The sequence below is a fragment of the Pelecanus crispus genome, chromosome 12 (genome assembly GCF_030463565.1).
Source record: "Pelecanus crispus isolate bPelCri1 chromosome 12, bPelCri1.pri, whole genome shotgun sequence".
NCBI classification, from domain to species: Eukaryota; Metazoa; Chordata; class Aves; order Pelecaniformes; family Pelecanidae; genus Pelecanus; species Pelecanus crispus.
Window position 1 is genome coordinate 20024023 of NC_134654.1, and position 24545 is coordinate 20048567.

General features: G+C 39.6%; 1 protein-coding gene across 1 annotated transcript in view; it reads left to right on the top strand.

Moving 5' to 3' along the window:
• Window positions 1-258: 258 nt before the first annotated feature.
• Window positions 259-24545, top strand: part of TNRC6C (trinucleotide repeat containing adaptor 6C) — a 109960-nt gene continuing 85673 nt past the window's right edge. The window contains exons 1-3 of the mRNA XM_075720049.1: window positions 259-669; window positions 21844-21943; window positions 22852-22873. Coding sequence (XP_075576164.1) covers window positions 21881-21943; window positions 22852-22873 — 85 coding nt within the window. The 5' untranslated portion in view covers window positions 259-669; window positions 21844-21880. The remainder of the gene's footprint in view (window positions 670-21843; window positions 21944-22851; window positions 22874-24545) is intronic.

Genomic DNA, 24545 nt, shown 5'->3' on the forward strand with positions numbered 1-24545 from the left:
ATTTTCTGGGTCCCAGTTTCTCATTTTAATTTGCACTTTTTAAAAACCCCTCAGATGCTCCTACATGTGGACTGAGAACCCATCAAGACACACACACGAGAACTCATCCCGATCAACTCCAAATCCTGGCTTTCGTGGGTTTTGCTGCAGCACATAAAAGCAAACTTGTATTTAAGACACACTCGTGCAAAAATTTAGCTGGGGACGTTAAGGTGTATTTTGTCTTGGTTTCTTGGTCTTGGTTTTGGGTTTTTTTTTTTTTTTTTTTTTTTTGCTTCACTGGAAATCAAAAGCTTGTTTTGGAATTGGACCTGCCTTTGCTGCACTTCTCTGGGCTGGATAACACTGAAGCTCTTTGCTTTTCTACTTGGATAGTGTTTTCCTGTTGATCTGTTCTTTTTTTTCTTCTGAGTGGCAGACTTTTTTTTTTTTTTTGAGAGGTGTAAACAAACGACAACAAAAAAACTTAATTTTTTTGGCCGTGTGAGATTTTTTTCGTATTCAGATTCGTGAAATTACGGGTACACTTACAAAAAAAAAAAAAGCATTAAAATAAGAAAGGAACACGTCAGAAAGACCCCTACACGGTAGACAAAATACTCACTTGTTTCCTTACAGCAAGACTGAATCGAAAGCTGCCAAAGAGCCCCATAAAGAAAAGACTAAAAGGTAAGAAGGGGTAATAGCCTCTCTTAATCTGGGCATGGTAGAAGTTACCTAAGCCAGTGCATACCTCCTTTTCTCACAAGTCTAAACCAGATTTTTTTTTTTTTACTGCTTATTAGTGAAGCAAGTAACACCACAAAACACTTCAAAATCCATTTTTTTATCAGATATGTTGTTTTGCTTTAAACAACTTGCCGAAATATTTTTTTTACATGCCAGAATTAATTCAGTATTTTCCTATGTACCTTTTCCCAGTTCGAATAGCTGTTGTGCGCAAAATAGCGAACAGAAGTGCAGTTTGTGAGTAGGTTGTGCCACTTGGATGTGCAAACCGCTTCTGTGGCAGACATGACCGTGTGCACTTGCTTTCTAACTTACACGTGTGAAAATTATTGCAGAGCGTGTTGGAAATGATCCTCAGGCTGGAAAAGGAGCGGTGTGGGTATGGCAGCAGTGCTGCTCTGGTGGGTGAGCAGATGAGGCTCCAGCTTTGTCCTTCATGGCTGCTTTCTGTTAAAAGTTAAGATCTCTAGATCCGTTTTGGTTTTTTTTCTCTGTCTTCCCCCCCGCCCTCCCCCCCCCCCCGTAATGAGATTATGGGGAACTACTGTAGTTTTCTCCTGAGTATTCAGAGAAAGATCTTCGTCTAAACCTGAAATGTCGCCCGGTGAGAGAATATTAAACGGAGTTTATGCTTTTAACTGTGACGCTGAATGGGAGGAAAATGGGGAGAGTTCAGTTGTTAACCTGAGAAAGCTTGAAACACTGGAAGTTTACGAATTTTTTGAATCTTATTTGTTTGTATCACAAGTTTGTGTCAAAGGTTAATCTTCTTAATATGTAATTAGTTGAAGGTCCAATTATGGGATTTATTGAACTCGATTGCGTTTTTTCCCCTCTTTTTCCATTAAATACAATACTGCTAGTCTTACTTTGTGGCTACTTTATTTTCTGCTACAACTCGAGTGTATCTGTGGGAAGATACATATTCAATTAATATAACAGCAGTTTAAATTTAGAAATAATCTTTAGTACGTCATACCCGTGTCTTGCATATTTTTCCTCTCATATGCATATGTATGTAGCGACGAATTTACGCTAATTCATATACTGAAATTTGCTCTGGACGTTAGGCCAGTTAAGGTAATTAAAAATCCAATAAATCCCGCTGGTAGTGGGCTGCTCGATGATGCAGAGCGTTAAATCAGGTGGATGTCGGTGGTGCTCTGTGGCCCTGAGGACAATGCGAGTGCAGAGGAGCAGAACATCTGCACTGCTGTTGGGTAATACTTCGGAAGAAAGTAATGGCTTTAAAATCTTGCCCTAATTACATACGGTGGGTGGGTGTTCTAGATTCGCCTACGACTGAGAATCAAAATGCACTTACTTTCCTATCGGATATTACTTTTTTTTTATTGTTTCAAGAAAGTCGTGGAAAGGTACACACTAATTCTCACTGCTTCCCCCCTATGTATCCCAAGGAAGCAGTAGGTGAGTTGCAGTGGGTCCAACCTGTGCTTAGCAAATCACATAGTTTTTCATAATTGCAGTTCCTCAAATTCAGAAAGCCCTCGGATATCTGTCTGGCTGCTTCAGTGTGTTACTTGCAAACTCAAAATGGTGTGCTGAGGAACCTGCCCCCGGGTGCGCTGCTGTTTCTGCTCCGGCTTCTGGAATTATTTCCAGAACGTTAAAGCATCAATGTCAGACTTGTATACAACTAGTGGGAGAAAGTGCCTTAGCCTGTGGGAGGCTTGTCCTTTAATTTGTAGGACTAATGTTGCTTTTTGGGGGTGAGATTAAAGAGGCTGTGTTATGCACTGGTATTGGGTAACCTTGTTGCTTCTGAATCTGTGACTACTGAGTCTGTGAAGAAAGCTGTAGTAAATCAGATTAATTTGAATTTTCTGTAGTGGACGTGGCTGTTTGGGCACTAGCAGTAGTGTAATAATGCCTAGCGTTGCTTTGTCCTCATCTCCAAAGGAGAACATATCTTTTCTGACTTGAAGCTATTTGACTGGCGTGTGGCTTGTGAAATGAAAAAGGTCTCGGTTCAGCCCTTGGTGAACAGGTGCTGCCATCAGGAAACCTGCTGGAGCCTGGGAGCAGGACTTGTTTCAGGGCAAGAGCGATGCATATTAATAGGGGCTGTATTTTAGGCAAGATTCGGTACTTTTGACTAAAAGTTTTGTTTCTAGTAATGAAATAAACAGGGTAGACTAACCTCTTCATTTAGAGCTCTTCTGGACTGCAGTATAAAATGCTTAGGGTTTATTAATGTTTCTGTTCGCTGTATGTGTGGATTCTCATTGACAAATTTAAGTATCAGTATGCATCAGACTAAAAGCTGACTTGAACTGGGTAGCGGATTATAGACGGTTGGTTTATGTATGCTGTTACATCTGTTACAGTACATGGATTATTTTGTAATTAGGCTGTCATTGATGCAGGGCCTTAGTCCCACTAACTAGGAACGTACTGGTGGGGAGCCTTGTCTCTGCCATTTCTGTGCTAGTACAAAGCGTCGTGGAATTTACTCTGGGATACTGCCCCTGGGTCTTGATTCGGCATTAAGAAGCATTTGGTAACTTGACCTGGCAGGATGTGTTTGCATCTTTCAAAATCTGCCTCTGATGACCTGTGAATGGGATGAAGTTTACCTCATCTGCTATTGCAAAGCTTGCTGGGATGAAAGAGAAATCCACCTCTCTGATTGATTTCTTTTTTTTCCAGGGTTTGTCCTTCCTATTAAAATAACAAGCTATGCTTTTGATGACTTTTGTGATCTTCCGCTGATGTTTGAGGGAGGGAAGGTAATTCTACCCTTTTCTGTTTGAAGGAGCTTTTTAAGACTTGGAAAAATAATAGGCTGAAATGTCTTGAATAATGAGAAATACCGTAATTGGGCATAAGAGTACTTTTAAACTGAAGATTCTTTGTTGAAGTTCTCAAAGCTCCCAAGTTGCATACCTTGTCGAACTAACAATAAAACAGGGTAAAGTTAAAGGTTTTGTCAAGCAGGGGCTATAATCTCTTTGTGTCTTGGAGCAAACTGTTGCTGAATGGCAACCTTATGGAAAGTATAGCTTTAAATTAGTCTAGAAACCTCTTATTTTTCTGTTTTTCATTCACTTCACTCAGAAAGGCCAGGAAATTTTATTCATGTAAGGGATTTACTGCCTGCTGTTAACTCAAAATGACCTACGGTTTTACAATCCATTCAGCTGCTATATGTGATGTAGACACCTTTTCTCTTTCATGTTAAGTTTGTTATTAAAAGCCCAATAGCAGCATTTACTTTCAGTTTTAGCTGTTAAGACTTAACCAAGACTGGTGTATGTGGGAATGGGTAATATGTTAACTTAGCAGCTGGCCTTGCCGAGATAAACATGCGCTTTTCCAAATGCTGTCATCTGGCCCCTTTCCAAAACAAGCTGAAGGAGGAGGTCAGGGGTGGAGCCATCCTTTGCTTTGGTAAAAAGAGGCTTTCATTTGGAAAGAATTGCTAGATAGTACTGACTACAGAACTAGAGATTTAAAAATAAAATGGTCAGACCTTTCCTAAGTAAACAAAATAGTCTTTGTTGATTACTTGTTATCTCAGTGCCTGTTACCGTGCTGCTTCTGTTTGAAGGTATAGCAACTTAAATGTAGAATGCATATTGCTTCTTTTAAAAAAATCAGTGCTTTATGTATGACTTTGAACATGAGAACTGATTAAAAATTTATCACCTTTGGTTACAGTAGAGATGTGCAACACAAAAGTGCTATTGTTTTAATTGTTTAAAATTCAGATTACAAGATAATGGTAATACCATTAGAAGGTTTCCCTTTGGCCTAGAAGCTGCAGGTAGGAGCCTGTCGATCCCTTAGTATTAAAGATGAATGATAAGGAAACCTCTTAAATGCCTGTGACGCTGCAGTCTAGCCAATTTAGGATCAGCTGATGCCTTCTTGTGATAATGGCTTGAGGTTTTCAGCTGTATTATGAAGATATCAGCCAGGGCAAATAGTATTTAGAAGAGAAGTATGCTTTATTGAATGGGGAGATGATCTAGAAGTGACAGTAAATTGCATTACTAAATGATCTATGCGCTGTGCACAGTCTCTTCACTGGTAAATGCTAGTGGTAAAATGAAAGATGGTTATTCTTAATGTATGGAAGCAGAGGAATCAAAGTATTATTTGCTCTTCCTTTAGGAATCTGAGCTATTTATGAAAATTGTCTACCAAAAGCATGGCTTAGTTTTACATCTTAATCCCCAGATGTAGATGTACTTATGCTTATTCTGTCATTACTTAATCATGATTAACTTCGCTGTGGATTCCCTTACACAGTCATAACTGTGTTTTCTGAAACTTTATTTGTGCAGCTTCCTACTTTGTCATTAATATGTTTTAAAATCTCCTGCACAGGATAAAAATGTCTGAACCGTTCTTGCACAGAATAGTGCAGTGCTCTTTAGGATTGCATCACTTGTGGAAAATGCAGCAATACTTTAAAATATGCATCTGATTGTTTTGTCTTTTTTTAAATGTAGCGTATCTCTCTCTCCATCCCAATAAAAAGGCTTCTTTCACTGAAGACATCTGTAAAATAACTAGCTGTTCTTAAGTCTCATGGTTCAGGGTACCAAGCATCAAAATCTGAATTAGTTTTGGTCTTAGCCCTGGATGTGAATCAGCACTGTAATTTTTCAGTGTTGAGGTCTTGAATGTAGTTGTAATTCAAGCTCATAAAATACTAGAAGCTTTGACAGTAGTGAGGTCTGCTTTCTGGAGCTCTTCCCTGTGGGTTTACAGCCAAGGATGGCTTGAGAGTGAGAACAGTTATCTGTGCTGCAGCAGTGATGTTTTATGGCTGGATGCCCAGATTGTCTAGCTTTGCACACAGCTTTATAGTTTGCCTTTGAGGGCTGTGGAGGTGGAAGTCATTTGTAATAACCAGCTATCTGCAGCTTGCTTTTTCTGTGTTTTGAAGTGTACATCCATTTAAAAAATTGTAAACTAGATGCATGTTTACTTAGATTTCAATCAGGAAATTCTATGTTTTGGAAGCTCACTTATGAGAAAATTTAACAATTGCTTATTACTTTTTATTAAAAATAGCTAATATTTGTCCCTTAGCTGTTTGGGCTTTTTTAGCAGTAAGCTCTGAATTGCTAGAGAATGAGATTTTAAAAAAAAAAAATTATTATTATTATTTGAGAGAAAAATTGACTTGTCAAATCGATTGGCATTCTTTGTGGTAATTAAGCCCCAGAGAAAAATATGTTTGTAGGTCTCAAAATAGTTATCATGCAACTACCAGCTATAGGCTCATTTAGGAAAAGATAACACCCACCCCCCCTTCCACTGCAGGGAAGAAAACCACCTTGGGCTATGAAGTGTTTAGTGTCTGCCCATGGGCATTTTCCTGAGGCAGATCCATTCTTTTTTTTCCCCCTAGCTTCTTTGTAATGGGGTCTATGCGTATTTTCCCATGATGACTTTCTGAAGGGATAGTGGGTAGTGCCTTTGTTATGGTCTTGGTCAAGAACAATCTCCTAGAATGGCATATCTGTTTTTTCATAGATGTGCTGTTTTCCTTCCTATCCCTTTTTTTCCCTTCCTGTGCTCTGTCTGTATGCCGTCTGCTTGAAGTTTAAGGTTTGCTCTCTTGTCCTGCATTTGTGAGACTTCCTGATGAGAAGTGGAAGAGCTTTTTGTTTTGTTTGAGGGATACAGAGTACTTGGATACCATTCTGGGTGGCCAGTATGTACACGTATCGATTGTTAGTTCAAGCTGACTTCTGCCGAGTCTATTTTAAGCTCAGTCAGATATCTATGTTGTGTCAGTCTGCTTTTCAGTCGTACTCTAGTCTCAGGCTCTCAGGTCTTTTAGTTCTTCAGAATTCCAAAATGTTTTCATGGCTGATGCTAACGTCATTGGTGCTGACAATGGAGATGCTTGTTTTTAAACAGTAGCTGGTTAGTGTTAAACAAAAGAGCATCAGCCCAGTGCTTTTAACACAAACCATTCTAGAAAAAAGCAGCAGTTCATTGACAATGCAAAAAAAAAAAAAAAAAATCAACTGTACAGATGCATAATGTGCTGACTGCCATTTTACTATATTTTCTTACAAGGTCATTAATAGAAGACTGCAGAAGGTAGTCTTTGGCATTGCTTGTAATGGTTTTGCTTGAACGCACTGTATGTTCATAATAGCCTTGAAGATGATATTTCATATGAAATGTGAAGTTAAAAACTTTACTAGCACTGCAACCACAGCCTAATGGCGTGTGTGTAAATCAAGTAAGACTCTTACCAAAGCCAGTCTGACCAAAGCCAGTCTGGAGTAGGATTCCTCATTATCCCTCTGCTAACATCATTCTTTCTACCTGTACGTCTCAACTTTCCTCTTCTCTCAATGTTTTTAATCAGTTACACAAGGTTACTTAACATAGGAGAATTGCTTGCAATGTTTGTGTTTGTCTGTTCCCCCCCCCCCCCCCCCCCCCCCCCTCCATTTTCAACTTTGAAATGGGTGCTTCACTTGAAAGTTTGTCTCTTACTCCCTGGCTCTGTAATGAAAGATGTTACATCTCTGATGATGATTCTTGTCTCTTTATGGTGTCATGGCTGTAATTCTGTTAAGTGCACAGTATTGTACCTTATTCTTGTTTTGTGATGCTGCAAAAAATTGATGTTAGTTAAAAAAAAGCTATTGGCATGAGAGTGCTGATCACATCTGTTCATAATATACCTCTTCATTTTCCTGCTTATGAAACTATTTGGTTTCTCTTTGCATAACATGAGCTGAGGTAAACCTATAAAGAGGTATATGTTTATCTTTTTAAGCCTTTTAAAAATAAATTAATACAGAAAATGCAGCATCTTCTGATAAGGAGGGAGAAGAGCCTGGTGGCAGCAATCTAAACACTATTTAATATTTTCTAGTATGATCATCATAAAATACAGCTGTCTCATCCAGGTGTGGAACTAAACTTGGTCTGTCACAGTAATAGAATTACTGCTATTGAGGAGGAGAGTCTCTGTATAAATAGTACGGTTTCAGGTGAAAGATGTTATTATATGGGACTTACTGGGGCTTGGTGAATGTGCAATTTTTACTAGTTCTATTCTTCTAATAAAACTTTTACAAGTCCTTCACTTTTGAAAAGAATAGTCCAAGTTAAGTAAGTCTCACTGGGCACCAACAGTACATTATCTAGTGATGTCGGTTTTTATACTGCGCTACCGCACTTATGTGTAACAATTGAACAAAGCAATGGTTGTGTTATTGGATGGATGCTTACATAATGATTTGCTTAAAAAAGACCCTCAACTTTAATTATTTTCTTGCATTTGTGAAGATGAAATGTTCTTCACAAATTTCTAAGTGAAATATTGTAGTGACAACAAAACCCTGTGCTTTTGGAGCAAATAAGTCAGACTGATAGATATAATCTATTTTATCTGGATGATATTGCAATACGCTGATAGTCCAACTGCATAAAAATTGTGATTTCTCCCCCCCATCCCTGTCCATCCCCTGTCCCTCTGTTGGCATTCAGAGAAGCAAGAGCTGATCTTTCTGGAATTCTGTCTGTATCTACTGATCAGATAACAGAGTTGGAGACATTTTGGATGTATTTCTGAGAATATTTGCTCCCCTGGGCATTTCAGGGACTAACTGAAGGTATAAAGTAGTTATTACCAAGATTATAATTGACCATAAATTGATTTCCATAGTGGTATTTGCTGCATCTGGCTTTCCTGTCCCAGAAGATCATTTATGGCTATTTCCTTTCCCCATTTCTCCCCCCACCCTGTCTCTCCTCCTGCCGTGGAGACACTATTAATTTGCTAAGTTGAAAAATGGATGGTGGCCCATTCTGATGGTGGCTCTGATATTCTAATTTATTATTGGCAGGAATTGGCGTCCAGATGCTTTTACTGTAGAAAGTAAAATGAAGAACAGAGAACTTTGAAACTTGATGGACTTAATGGAAATAAGGATCACCTTTTCAGCATTGCAGAGTTAATGTTTTACACGCTAGTAGATTTGTGGAGGGAAAGGTGCTAGCTTGGACCTTTCTGTTTCCTTCATTTTGGATGATAGAGTAAGTCTTTTTCTGCATTTTGTGGATTCAGTTTCCAGTCTAAAGATAGGTACAGAGTAATGTAAGATTTTCTTATCTCACTTGAGTTACATTGCTATATTAATTTTCAAAACATCATTGCAGCTGAAGATGCAGTGGAACAAAACCTAAATTGCTTCACAATGTATTATCTTTAAGTTGAATGAAATGATCATGGTGGGCAGTGTTTTGATTTTTGTAGTTAAACAATAACAATGTATAAAAAGTGCACAAAACAATTAAAGTAGATTTTCTTCATTTGTATTTAAACTTTCACATATTTGCAGTGCACAACTTCTAGTACAGTTTATTAAGCCTATAGTATGTTTTGTCTTCCTTGACTCGGATCAAATTTGGTGTTAACCTCCTGCAGAGAATTCCAGGACCCCTGACATTTTATTGTGACTCTTGATTAGCTCACCAGGGTTCCTGCAAAGAATTCTTCTTTCATTCATTTGATAAATTGAATTCCCTATTCACAGTGCCTTTAAATAGAATGGTATTTGGAAAACTTGAATGTTCAATGAGCTCACCCAGCAAATTTAAAAATGCAGAAGAAGGAAATTATGGGTTTGTGTATTCTGAAATCTTTTAAAAGAATAAACACTTTACAAAAACATAACTCTCCATCTTCATAACTCCCTTTAAATGTATTTCCATTTTGGTTTGTACAACAGAGAGTTCTGTTGACTTCTGTTTTCCCTGTTTCATCTTATCTTGCCTTGTTATGTCAAGAGCCATGCATTCACCTGACTTATGTCTATATCTGGGAGCAAGTATAATAAGGTGGTATACACCCATATAGTGGAACTTCAGTTTCCAAGGCAGCATGTGTGCACTGTAGAGAGCATCTTGTTCTTTACACCCAGTATACCCTAGCTTATGCACACCTCATAGATGCCTTATGCCATTCACCCACTTTTACTGTGTATCACCTTGCTGTTGCTGGTGATGCTGGCAGGGCTTGTACTGTGGAGTACTGTTCTGAGCTCTACAGCATGAGGAACAGTGTCATCTTTTTTCCTAATTCTAGATCTTGAGACACATCTTCCCTGCGAGGCCTCTGTCCTTTTACTCCCCCATCTGTAAGCCTCCTGGAGTTGGGGTTGCAGCAGTGTCCTGCACCTCCCTGCTGCTTATGCATTCTGAGGTGACACCTGGAGATCTCAGTAGTGAGATGGCAGAGGCCCATTCCCTGTATAGAATCACAGAATGCTTTGAGTTGGAAGGGACCTTTAGAGGTCATCTAGCCCAACCCCCCTGCAGTGAGCAGGGACAGCTTTAACCAGATCAGGTTGCCCAGAGCCCCATCCAACCTGACCTTGAATGTTGCCAGGGGTGGGGCCTCCACTACCTCTCTGGGCAACCTGTTACAGTGCTTCACCACCCTCATTGTAAAGAATTTCTTCCTTATATCCAGTCTAAATCTATTCTTCTTTAGTTTAAATCCATTATTCCTTGTCCTGTCACAACAGGCCTTGCTAAAAAGATAGTCCCTATCCTTCCTATAGGCCCCCTTTAAGTACTGAAAGGCCACAATAAGGTCTCCCCGCAGCCTTCTCTTCTCCAGGCTGAACAACCCCAACTCCTTCAGCCTGCTGTCGTAGAAGTGCTCCAGCCCTCGGATCATTTTTGTGGCCCTCCTCTGGACCTGCTCCAACAGGTCCATGTCCTTCTTGTGCTGAGGGCCCCAGAGCTGGATGCAGTGCTCCAGGTGAGGTCTCACCAAAGCAGAGTAGAGGGGCAGAATCACCCCCCTTGACCTGCTGGCCATGTTTCTTTTGATGCAGCCCAGGATAGGGCTGGCTTTCTGGGCTGCAAGCACACATTGTTGGCTCATGTCCAGCTTTTCATCCACCAGTACCCCCAAGTCCTTCTCGGCACGGCTGCTCTCAATTTCTTCATCCCCCAACCTGTACTGATACCAGGGGTTGCCCCGTCCCAGGTGCAGGACCTTGCATTTGGCCTTGTTGAACCTCATGAGGTTCACTCAGGCCCACCTCTGCAGCTTGTCCAGGTCCCTTTGGATGACATCTCGTCCTTCTGGTGTGTCAACTGCACCACTCAGCTTGGTGTCATCTGCAAACTTGCTGAGGGTGCACTCGATCCCACTGTCTCTGTCATTGGTGAAGATACTAAACAGCACTGGTCCCAGTACAGACCCCTGCGGGACTCCACTTGTCACCGGTCTCTATTTGGACATCAGGCTGTTGACCATGACCCTCTGGATGCAACCATCCAGCCAATTCCTTATCCACCAAACAGTCCACCCATCAAATCCGTATCTCCCCAGTTTAGAGAGGTGGATGTTGCGGGGGACTGTGTATGGGATGCCATCTTCCTAGAGGCTGGTTTCTGCAGGCTTCTGCCACACATCTGTGAAACAATTTTAATATCATAGGAGAACTCGGGTTGGAAGGGGCCTCAGGAGGTCATCTCAGATAGGCAGGTCTGTATTTACATTGAGTGACATGTGTATGTCTGGTAATGTGTCTTCTGCTACTCACTATGTTGCTGGTATGTGTTGGTGTTATTCTTAGACTTGACTGGTACAGTTTCCCTGCCTGTGGGCAGGAGCAAGGGAAGTGTGTATGTATTTTTCTACTGTGCCTGTGGCAGGAACTCTACATAAAGGAGAGGTATTTCTTCCAGACCTCACCTTTCTGGGCCTTTTTAATGACACTGGAGCCACTCATGAATGTGGCAATGGATGCGTGTGGCTATGGCTGCTGTAAGCTGGGTGTCTTTTGTTGAAGATGTGTTGGCACCACCTTTTTCCCAGAATAAACACAAGAGCAGCATCATAGACATATTTGTCTTCAGCGTAAATTCTGCTGCCTACTTTTCAGTCCTGTTGGTTTTGTCATCTAGCTTGACCTGTGTGAGGGCACCAGCCTGGTCTTCAGCTCCTGCAATAAGCAAGTTGAATATGCTTTCACCCGCTGATAACAAAGTGATTGGGCTCAGAAATAGTTGAGTGCTGGCATGTGACTGTGATGGAAGGGGGGAAAGGAGGACTAGGGGTCTTGGAAATCTCTACAGGGAAAATGGTACATTGTTTTAGTTATGCAAACTTCCTTTTTTTTTTTTTTTTTTTTAACGAAGCATAAAGGTTTGGCTGTGCTTGCTTGAAGGGTGTGAAGGTATGCTACACAGAAGCAGTGTTCCTAGCTGTCTGTCCTGCAGCACATGTCCCTTCTGACCCTGTTACTGTCAGACGGATGATGTGCTGACCAGCTCCTCCAGCCTCTGTCCCTGGGAGTGGTCAGCTCTCGCAGAGAGCCCGGGGGCTGTGGTGCGTAGCAAAACATCCTGTGGAGCTGTTGCTCCTGTTCCTATTTCCTGGCCTCCTACTTTGCAGTATCCCTGTGCAGCTGCCCCAGGAAGCAGTGCTGCTCTGACATGTTCCTCAAGTCCAGCTAAATAATTTGATCCAGAAACTTGTCCATGGGTTGCTTCTGCTTCTAGGTCAGTTAATTGGTGATATTTAGTTGAACAGTTTGTCAGTGTGGGGCTCTGCCTCTGTTGGCACAGGGCTCTCATCTTCTAAAGTCTTTGCAGAAACCAAAATAGCAAACATAGTATCTGGAGAGAGACAACATGCTGCGCTCTTACTGAGCTACTGGATTCCAAAGCTGTTCTCCTTTGTGTATTATGTCCCAGGAAGACTGGGGAAGAGCTGTGGACCACATGCTACATCAGCTGCTGGTAAATATCATCAGGCCTGGGAGGGAGGCAGCACTGTGAAAGTAAATCTAGTTATCTGCACTGTTCACAGTCTGTAGCCTAATTTTCCAAGAGAGGAGTCGGTCCATGTTTGTTGGAGGAGGAGAAATGTTGTTCATAGCATGTTTCTTGCTGTTTGTAGCCTGCTTTGAGTGGTGAATGTAATGTAAGCTTTTTTTGGGGGGTGGGAGGTTTTTTTCCCCCCTGGTCCTTGCCTAGACTGAGTGATGCACATGATGGGATACTTGAGGTCTGCTGGGGTATTGTCAGCAGACTGAGGGAGCAAATTCTGATATGGTTTGTGCCTGAAATGTATACAAGGGTGAGGGTTTGTGTACAGTGTTCTAGCCTGTGCCCAGATTTCCCTATGAACTACTTAAGTTGCCCCAGAGTGGAGCTTGTGTATACGTTAGTAGGCCTGCATTATGGAGAGCACCACCTTCACAGAAGAGGTGGCATACCTGTGTGACAGCAGCTTCACACCCTATAGGATCATCTATACTAACGTGTTAATTTGGATTGGGAGTTTCAAGTTCAAGCAAACCTTCTAATTGTCCTAAGTTACTGTGCTTTGATTGACATCACGGAGTGGTCTTGGAGAGCAACAATTGTATTCCTCTTAACTAAAACTTCACTGGATGATGTAGTCCAAGGGTGCAGTTCATGCTTTCCTGCTGCAAGTGAGTATTCGGTACATGGGAGTGGACTAGAGCTAGCCTCAAGTAATAAAGTCACCTGAAATGAGGATAGTGTGGCTATCAGGTCCTCTGAACCAAGAGTTTTGCTCTGCAAATCCACTCCTATTGGTCTGCACTACTTAGTAATGAAGATGTAACATACATCTCCTGAAACATTCTCACTAGTACTCCAGTACTCTAATTAGTACACCATCTGTCTCTGGTAACAATCCAGGAGAAAGTGAGCAAAAGGAAGTCTGTAGATTAAAACCAAAAACCTAAAAACCCTACAAACATGCACTGAGACTTGGGCAGTACTCAAATATGGACTCATCAAACTTCTGATGTCTGGCCTACCACTTACAGTTAATATGTGTCCTTAATTTATAAAGGCTTTTTCTTCTCTGGGATTTTTCCCCACTTCTGGTGACTGGTAATCAACTAGTAGAGGCTAAGACAAGGCCAGTCAGTGTGCTTTTTAAAAAAAAAAAATTTAACTGAACAACAGTAACTAGGTTTATTTTTGTTCTAATCTAATTTACTTCAGTGGTTGTTTACCTAATGTGTATATAAAGTAGGGTCACGATAAGTTAACACCGGGTGAACTGGAAACCTAGCAAGAGTCTAGGTCCTGCAGTATATAGCAGTTGGCACTCTCCTCGAGGTTCTGCCAGTATTTTGTTGCTCTTTAACCAATAATCCAAAATGGCGTGTTAGAAACACCGTGTGCTACCGCTGGAGATGCAGCCATGAGGCAAGGTGTGTAACACAGGTGCTCTTTTTTCTTCTGATCATGGAATTTTTATTTTACAGATTGTAAGAGCAGGATTATTAACTTAGTCTCTTGGGCAACCTAAAATCTTTCTGTAGTTTCAGTAAGATATTTTAATTGAATGTGGTGCTTTTCACATCCCATTCTCAACTAATGCTGTAGTGTTCTTGGATGTCTTTAAATGGCAGCTACATTCCACTCCTGCACAAGTTTCAGTAGTGAATGAATTTGTCTGTGCATGTCTTGCACCTTAGTCAAGTGTGCTGTGGTTTAAAGAAAGCATGGAAGGGAGTACACAGGGATCAAGTCTAATCCCTCACAATTACAGGCAGCAGTGGAGAAGGGTCCACAGAGCAGCATAGACATGAAGATACCTACCAGTACTCTGTAACAAATAAAATAAGTAAAAAAAAAAAAACCCCACACAAGATTTAAAGCCAAAACTGTATTGCAGAGTAAAAGGAAAGATCAAGGGCAGTATTAGTATTAGTGGTCTGTTTCTGTGCAGGAACATTGGTGGATTTTCTAGGTGACTTCAGAAATCAGACTGCTGTTCTTGTTAGGTGATCAGTTTTGTCTTGCATGCTTCAAGATAAGTTGACCAAATGCTGGGAACATCAAAGCACCAGGGCCACAGTTGTTAGCAGTGGTTGATATTTCGATGTTTCAGAGGAAAGGGGGAATCCCCTGTCAAGGCAAATAATGTATTAAGGAGTGACAAGTGCAGGACAGGGGTATTATTTGACAGCTAGAAACCCCAAAGCATGGGATTAATAAATTGTAAGTTGAGGTCAAACAAAATGACTCATCAAGCTTCATTTATGACTCCCTGTAGGAACAAATTTTGCACCCGAACTTTCAAGTTACAGGCTTTAATTTCAAGCTGCGTGATCACACCTATACATGTAACCCATCCGTAAACTTATCTTGTCTACAGTGGTCTGGCTGAGGGCTTTCCCCCTGTTAATTCCCTTGAAAGGATATTGTAGGATTTTACTTTGTGAATAGGTAGAGGCCTCCTGTTTCCCATGTAATTGTCTTTGTGTCCAGGAGTCTGTGTGGCCTTGTATCAAGTGTTACTTTTTAATAAAAACAAGTCTTCCTTTCTTTAGGTATTTTTCCTCTTCTCTCCCCCAAATGTATATTTATAAAGATTTGCTATGTCTTTTAATGTTGGGGTTTTTTTTAAATGCTACGTTGTGGAGGATTTTTCTTTATGCCTAGTCCAAATCTCCTTTGTTGCAATTTAAATTCAGTGCTACTTACCACAGCTGAAGTAGAAAGATTTTACTCCATTCTTCTCTACCTCTGTCTTTAACATCTATTTGAATAAAGGGGTTGCCATCTCTTTAGATTAAGTGAATCCAAGTCTCAAGTTTTCTCTCCAGGCCTGTGCTTTTTGGATCTCTGATCCTTCTTGTTGATGTTTCTGGACTCCTTTCAGTTGATCTGTATCTGTTGCTGTAGATAGTCCCAGACTGGGCACAGTACAGCAGCTGATGCGTTTCTGACCATTTGTGACATTGTTGCTTTGCTTTTGGATTGCGATCCGCTGTAACAACTCTTTTTTTTTCATCCCAAAGCTGGTATTTAGCCAGTTGTTCCCTATGTTGTGTCAATGTATATGACTATTCCTGCCAAACATGGTACCCTGCACTCTTTCTCACTGAATTGCACTCTACTTTTTTTGTACCTCTTGAGTTTATCAGGTGGTTCTGCGTACTGTCCATCCTTAATTGTTTTGCAGCCCCATGACTTGACATCTTCTGGAAACTTAGTAAGTGCACACATTTTTCCAGCAGCAAAGGGTTAATAAAAATTTTGCTGCTGGGCATGTGACATGCTGCAACAAAAATCCATTGGTTCTCTGCCTTGTTGGAAGGGGGAGTGCTGAGGTTACTTTTTTGTGGGTACTTTATTGTAATTTCATTTAGCTTATGTTCCCTACCTTGTTCTTAGAGAGAAAAAAAAAAAAAAAAGCAGCCATGTTCTTATTAACAAAACTGTGCATGTTGCTTGCAAAGTCAATAAATTCTGTTGCCTCCCTTTCATCCTTTTCAAAAATACCTGCAACTATGCCATAGGAAAAAAATGAGACTTCCCCCCCCTCCCCCCCCCCCCCCCCCCAAAATCCTTGTTAGCTGTTACTGATGTTTTTATCCCTTCCCCTTTTAAGTTATATGCACAGTCTTTGCCATTTGCTAGTGTTCTGGAGTGCCATCCATCTTCTGCTGATTCTTTAAGGTAATCTGTAATGACTTAGACACAGTTGTTCTTATGGTAGATTACATCAGGCCCAGCCAGTGGAAAAACATCCGATTTCTCTAGGGACTCTTTATTTAAGCTGTTCTTACTTTTGCTGGCCTGATTCCCTATTTGGAGTGGTAGCAAAATGCTTAGTTCGATCTCCTTTTTTTCCCTGCCAGTTCGGGGAAGTTTTCCTCAGAAGTTGGGTCATTCCTTCTTCCCAGATTTGGGGAAAAGGCACTTAAGAAACACATCTTGAGATTCTTGCATGGAGCTGTGTTCACCAGCCCTTTGTGGCGAGGAGGCCAGAGTGAAGCATTGCAGTGGTGGTGGCAGAGATCCTGGGACAGGAGCAGCTCGGTTGCTGGCTTTTTGCTGTCCCTGCCACCAGCTTGGAGCAAAGCTTCCCTACGTAGGGGAAGAGCACTACAAAATCCCTCTGTCAGGCTGTCGTCATCTGTGGGCTCAGCACCAGTTCAGATGGTTGTTGGCCATCTGTTCCCAGCTGACCTCTTTAAGTGAAGGCTAAAGCAGAAAGAAAAGTACTATCACTTTAGCCCTCATAGGGTCATCTGTCAATAGACCCCCTTTCCCACTGAGTATCAAAACTAATGTTTCCTCTTGCTTGTTAATGAAGCACTTAAAGGTGGATTTATTGTTACTTTTTATATGCACAATGCTAATACATTGTTGGCCTTCCTCATTTTTGCCCCTATGTGTTTGTGCCGGGTTTTTTTCATATTTCTTTTTATTTATTTGACCTAGTTTTGTGTGCTGCTTTCTTTTTTTGAGGTGATTGGAGAGCTTGTAATTAGGGACCAGCTTGACTCTTCTTGGTTAATGACTGAGCCTAGATATCAAGGAGGGGAAAAAGCTGGCACTTTTAAAGTCCCACCAGCTCCTTACGTTCATCAGTATTTACTCTCGAAAGGTCACGGAGAGCTGGGCTGGATAAAGATGAAGCAGGAAACAAAATTGCCAATAGGCAGATGTGGAGTTTTAGTTTATCCATTCTAGTAGTTATGAAAATAAGGACTGCTGATGATATGGTGACCTCTTGCTTTATGTAGTATTCCTGATATACATTAGGGTATCTGCACTGTCATTTAGATTTGTGGTGATTTCCAGGGAACAATGCCTGCCTCTTCCTATGTGACAGTATTTTTCAATTGTCCTGAATTAACTGAAGCCTGCCTTCCCAGTATTCACTGCTATTTATTTTGTTAATTTTTTCATTCCATTTCGTTGCCACCCTTGAAGGTGCTTTCTGCCTTCATGATCTCAGCCACTTCTTTTGTACCATTTTGAATCAGATCTTGAAGAACTTTCTAAATAGTAATTGTCTTCATTTCTCTTTGAAACTGTATAATGCTAGATTTTGAGAACTCGATAGATGGTTACTGTGTGTTTCATGTCTATGCTGTCCAGACCCTCTGTTATCCCATGTAACGATGAATGGCTCTGTTCATTCCTTCCAAAAACCCCACTCAGCATGCTTTGCTGCCTGCCTTTGGGCGATTATTTGTCAGTTCCTTACAATTCTAGTTTAAAGATACTTCCCCCCTACCCCCTCATCATCTTGAGGAAAAACATGTATGTTCAGAAATGCATGATGCCCTGTTGTATGGTGGGGGAAGTCAAAACTAGAGCAATGCTTCAGCAATTGTATGCAATTTGTAGGATTTCTGTTGGTAACAGCAACTTTCACAACTCTCAAGGGAGGTTTTTCCAGCATAAAGTAGGATGTGAATTTAAAGTACAAGAGGTATTCTGGAATTAAGGTATGGAAGCTATTATCTCATTGGGCTAAACCAGGCAAAGACATCTGTGGACCAAGATTAGGAATGCTATTCTGAAGAGGTATTCCAGGCAGTGTTCCTATGTAAATAATAAAACTTCAGCTTCTTAAATATATTTAAAAAAAAAAAATACTAGGCTGCTAGGTTTGGAGCTGTGTCACATAGAGGGACAAGAGAGACAGGTCTCTGTTTAGTCCTCAGCTGTTGCAGGAAGTTCTGAACTATAAAACACTGTATGGGTAATAACCTTGCATGTAATAACATAAATAGACTCTACTTGAAGTTTGTTTAAAAATACGATATTCCCGAAAGGCATATTGCAAAATCCTGTTGGAATGTCACATCAGTGCTAATTCAAAATACCAGCTGTGGCTTCAGATGTGAAAGCGATCCGATGTCTGATACCAACTAGAAAACTGAAGTTCTCACTTGGCTTAAAAAATAAAATCAGCCCAGATTTGTTAAATTTTTAAAGAGATTAATAAGCCTTTCTGCAATAAACATTGACAGAACATAGCCATAGTTCTCAAGTTGTTCTGACCATGACCTGCATTTTATCTTGCTTTCTTATTCAGATAGAGCTCCTAAGCATGTGTACTTTCAAGATAAACTTGGTTTAGGTTTGAATTTAATAAGCTAATTGCAGTCTTTAAAAACAACACTTGATGCTACAATAAAACTCTTTGCCCTCTGCTCAAAAATCTCCCATGATTTTGATACATCAGATCCATATATATGAAAAAGGCAAACTCCTGCAAGCATATTCTAAGACACTTCTGGTTTAAATCACATGAGCTTTGTATTCATAAATTTTTTAGCATTTTTCCTGTAATAAAGATTAAATTGTCGCTCAGGAAGTAAAACTACAACACATGCCTTTGACAATGTAATCAAACTTTATATAGCAATGTTTTTATTGTTTTCCTTTTGTCTTGCTCTTAGATGACTAATTTCTGCCTAGAAGTGACAGCAAGAGTTGCCGTCTGAGAGGCCAGTTGGAGCTTTATTTCTATTTTGAGCATATTTAAAGCACATGTATTCAGAAGTGTCATTATGTAAATCGGTTTTGAAAATTGAACTCCATTAAAAATTATAGTATCATTTTCTGAGTTAATCTGAGGCTATTTTAATCTCAGAAATGGGGGGGGGGGGGGCAGGTTTCCACTAGGAGTGGCACTTCTACCTCTTATGTTGTAATTGATATGATAATATGGTAATAAAATACATTGTATTTTTAATGGAGCAAAATGTTTGCTCTTCTTTGATTTGCAAAATCCTCTGACATGGTGTATTACCTGCATAGGGGAGGGAATAACATATAACAGTGCTTGGGAAATGTCAAAACAGAACCACCTTTAGAGGACAGAAAGGCTGGAAATAGAGAAGTTCATAGTGGAGTCCAGTCTGAATATTGAGACTTTGGCAGTGATGAGAGGAACTTGATATCAAAAAAAGGCCTAACAAAAAAGTTGGGAAGTATGTACTTTCGTAGTTTAAATAAACTCTACAAATTAAGTCAAGTGGTGGTGGTGTGTTTTGGGTTTTTTTTGTTGGTCTGGTGGGTTTTTTTTTTTTAAACTGCACTGAATATTAAAAGGGATTTAAGTGTACTTGTGGTGTTTTGGAATTGCTGTCATGTCATGGGTTTTCTTAAGAACTAGCAAGAGGAAACCAAAAAGTTTCTCATTTTGCACTGACTTGTTTCATTCACGTGCTTTAAAAACCAAAAAAGGCTAGAACTTCCCTTGGCAATAGTCTGTTAGTTTGGGAGAGTTCACTTGCAGACATGGGCTTTGTAGAGTCTGATGTGACTTGAGTAGGGAGCACCAAAAATGAAGGGACTGGATGTTCTTATTTTGTAGTTACTGAAGGCCCGGGGACTTCTGTTCTTCTCCAGAGCTAACGGGAATAAAGTCAAATCTATTACGGTTTCAACCCAGTTTCTTTTGGTAATGTAAGTTATGACTTTTTGCGAAGTCCTAGAACAATCCATTTAAAACTACAATTTTAAGTACCCTTTTCTTAAATGCAATGTTAAGTATGTGATGCAAATACCCACCTGCAACTCTTAAGAGCAAATGTTTCTCAAACATTGATTTACAGTGCAATATTTGAAAGGTGGCCCTTTGAAATTGGCATAAAGTTGAACAGTCATGCAGGTGATGAATTTTTGGTCATGACAGAAAGTGATTCAAGTATTTAAAATACAGATACCTAATGCCACTTCAGATGTCCTGACCTCCAGCTGTGCACCAGGCACTTCCAGATGTGCCTGATCTCCAGCTGCTGTTCCAGACTCTGGGTCTTGCTGTATCTGTCACCTCTGTAAATAGTTTGAGTGCTATAAGGTGTCTAAAGGGGCAGTAACACCTATGTTTAGACCTCTTGTAAACATTGCTTACTGTAATGTTTATTGTTTTGGGTAACACAAGGAAAGGGAAACTGCTTTTGGTTTAGTCTGGAGCACTGTGCAGAACCTCTGTAAGCATTAAAGCACCTACAGTGACCAAAATCAGTATTTTCAGGCAAGTGAAAAAGCCAAAACTGGAACACCCTTCAACAGCCAAAATCTCAAAAAACTGACTACAGTATTCCTTTGTTTATAAAAAGGGAAACTATGTAAGAATGTGCAGACTTAATAAAAGGAAAATAAAAGAAACAGTTGAAAGGCAAAATATTTTATAGGTAGTGTTTGAAGACACGATGTGCAAAATCTGCAGAGCATCTGTTTCTCCTTTAGGTAAAGAGCAGGGCCCTCCCGCCCCCCCTGCATACCTGTTGTGATAAAACAATTGAGCAAAGAATATTATAACTAAAAAGACCTTTTTTAAACAACAACAAAATCCAAACAAAAAAAAAAAAAGGAGCGGGGCTGTAGGCTTTGGCAAGTTAAATGTAAAGCAATAATAAGTTGGGCTAAAAGTGATCTCAATGAATAATTGGAAGACATTGAATCTAATAATAATAATAATAATAGTAATGGTTTCAGCCTGTCAGAAACGGAGTATTCTCAGAAGATCTGTAAGGCTGATAAATGATCAGGACCTAAAGAGCTGTCAAGGAAGATAAAATAGTTATAGAGAAGTAAATGAATTATTTGCATGGGTATTTATTTGGAAGGGTGTTAGGGAGGTTCATTGTTATAACCATTTATTACAGTGATGGACAAAGAACGCATAGATGATGATGTTTCAAATAGATTTTCTTCTTGATTTTGGACAACTTGGGTTAAATTTTAACCCAAGATGCTACTGGAACAGTCTTGTATTCATGCAAATTCTTCAGCTAGAATTTATAGGATGAACACAAAATACAATGATTTGAATTCATCTGGGCCTTAGTTTACAACTCCTTGAGAATAAAATTGATGCATATGAGAAATTAATACAGTATGTATTTGATCAAAAAAAGAAAAACAGTTGGAAAATAATGTACTTGCTCATTATCTTTGAGGTATATTGTGAATTGTAGCTGTTGAAAGCCAGCAAAACTTACGTTAATTACCTGGGTTTTGTCCTTTTTTTCAGTTTTAAACTTTCTTTCCATAGAATGTGCTAATATTAAGTAGGACTTTTGAGTGATTGTGGAAAGAGGTTCCAAATAAACTCTCCAGATAAAATCTGTTCTTCCTGAATTTTCATTGTCTACTGTTTCATTTGTCATTGGCTTCAATTTTGGAACAGCTTTTTTTTAATGCTTTTATTACAGCATTAGAAGCAGCATTTTTTAAATGATGAGATGTAAAAAATTAGCAGTATAAGTATGGATTATTTACCTTCCTAGATAAACTTCATCTTACTGAAAAGCTCTTCCCAACCTTTATTCTTATCAGGGAGAAAGAACAAGAAACACAAGAAGAGGAACATTTGATGGAAGAAAAGAAAAAGAAAAAGCAGGAAGAAAAGAAAAAGAAGGAAGGTGCTCAGAAAAAGGTTTGTTCATGTTACTTTTTTAAATGATACATTCACTTGTACGTGTAGCATACAGATACTGGTTCTGCAGCCTTTACTTCTGTGAATAATCCTGATGCAAGTGAGCAGTCCTGTCGACTTTGAGTGAGGTTGCAGTCAGAAAATCTCTGCAAAAGCAGTTGTGACAGTTCATTAGCACTCCCCAAGCTGCTTACCATCCCCTGATGTTAAGTTACTGCTCACACAGCTGTGTTACATGGATGTTCCTCATCCACTGGAGTCAATGCAAAGTTAACTGGATTAGCCTCAAGTGATACTGAAGTGACTGTGGATTCCGAGGCCATTGTGCATTTTCTGTGGCGTGCATTCTTTTGCCTCATTTTCTGGATTACATAGCTTTCATCTTAAATGGCCCTGAGGATGTAGACAGGAATTGATCACTGTTTTTTCCAGTATAAAAATTAGGCATCATAAAAAAAAATGTGGGTAGATTCCAAACAGATTAAAAAAAGATGGGTCTTCACGAAATGTACAGTTAATCTGTGTAAGCTAATAGTATGTATGGATTCAAAGGGATACTAGACAAATTCATGGAAGTTAATTCTGTTGAGTGTTAAAAAGTTCATAAACATACCGTTTGGTTCAGGAGGCCCCTGAACCCCAAGTGACAGAAAGCTGGGCAGGTAGATGGGGGTACTGTCATGCTGCTTGCCATGTTTTATACTGTCTCTTCAGCATCTGCTTTTGGCTTCAGTCAGACGAGGGTAGCCATTCTTACATTCCTAATATATGGAGTTAAACTAACATTCTCCGATCCTTTTTTATGTAAGCAGCTTCAGCAACAAGTTAGGCCTGCAGCCCTATAATTATTAGGTATCATTTTGAATATTGACAAGTAGTTGATTTGTTTTGTTCTTTTCTTCTTTCAGGCTGCTGAACAAAAAACCAAAGGTAAATTCATGTTTATTCTTTGTGAATCATTTGATATTTTTGTAAGTTTGTTTAAAAAAAATGTGCTTGTACTTTTTATTCTTTGTGTATTTTTAATGGGGAGAGTACTATCTTACTAGGATAGTTCTGTTCTTAAAGTTTTGTTGGAGGAGCTGACTATATGTTGGGATTCTCAGCATAAGCTTTTTCTTTGCTTATCTTGCTTGGGTATCGTATGGCACCTTTTTGACAAGAATATATGGATTAAATTTCTGTGAAACATAACATATGTCATCTTTTTTTGTCTAATGTCAAGACAGATGTAGTTTTCCATTTAGTTGTTGGTAGTTACTTATCTATTTCAAAGACAACTAATTGCCACAAAAAAGGGTAAAGCTCTCTGCCAGCATGCACAGTTCAACTCAATTCATTGAACTTACGAGACAGCTATTTCCCCACCACCACCACAGCCTTTTTTTCTTTCTGTGTGGGTTTTCTGCTTGATAAGTGAATTGAGTTGGTTTGCAGCATGGTCCAGGAAGCAGCAGAGATAAGCAAGGCATTCTCCTTTTTGGGGCAGTGAACTCCTAGGTGCCCTAGGAGAAATGTTAATGAAGCTATGGCCTTAGAAAAGGTAAGGAAGAGAGTCGAGGTAATGCCTCTCTCTTCTGCAACTGTTGGCTTATCGTTATTTTATCTAGTCTGTCCTTTGATTTACACGGCACCACACAGAACTCAGGGCTGTGGAACAGTTCTGAACGAGTTAATATACACTGTTATTTATTGCTGGGTAATTAGGTGACAGACAGGCAAGCAGAGCTTCCCAGATTCCCAAAGACTGGGAATTAGAGAAGAGCCAAGCCTAACATATGGGGTTGACAAAACAACTTATGTTTCAAATACTTTTTATGTATTTATACAGCAGAAATTAAGTATTGCTTCAGTAATACTGAATATTCAGAAAAATAAAGTCTAACTACATGAAGAAACTGTAACAAGCAATTTATTGAAACTGTCCTTTTCTTTCCAAATTTTTCTTATGTAGAAAGTGTGAAATCAGAAAATTTTAGTCTGAATTCTGTTGCATCTGCCCTGTAAGATCTTGTGTAGTTTGTAGGAGTGGATTTTGCTTTCAGGAGAAGAAGGTAGCAGAAGCAGCTAAGCCCCTCAAAAACTTAAGTACAGGCAAAAATTCGGAATTAAGATAAGTCAGAGTGATTTCTATCTAAATGGAATATTTCTGTTTCCACAGTATTACATGTTTTGCTCTCTGTACCAGCTTGTTTCTGTGTGAAAAGGCTTCACTGTTCTATAATGTATTATGACTTTTTAGTACCATAATTCAGTGGCAGATGTTTTTGCCATCAAAGTAACTAAGTTCATTTTCACATGTTAATACAGTGGCTCTTCATTTCTGTTAATATTGAAACACAGTGCCTTCTGTTTTCCTCTGTGGGATATTATTACTTCTGTCTTTGTTGTGACAGCTTTGTTTTTAATTGCTTGCAAATGTCAAGTTCAAGTTTTTTAAAAGTAGCGTGATAATAACTTGTTTTTCAGGTATGCTTGTGACTTTGTTTCTTTCAAATTTAGGGACTGCCTTTCTCCATCTGTTTGATTTTTTTTTTTTTTTTTTTCCCGTTATCTTTGTATTGAAGTGTCCTATGCTATTGCTATAAAATCTGAATTGGGA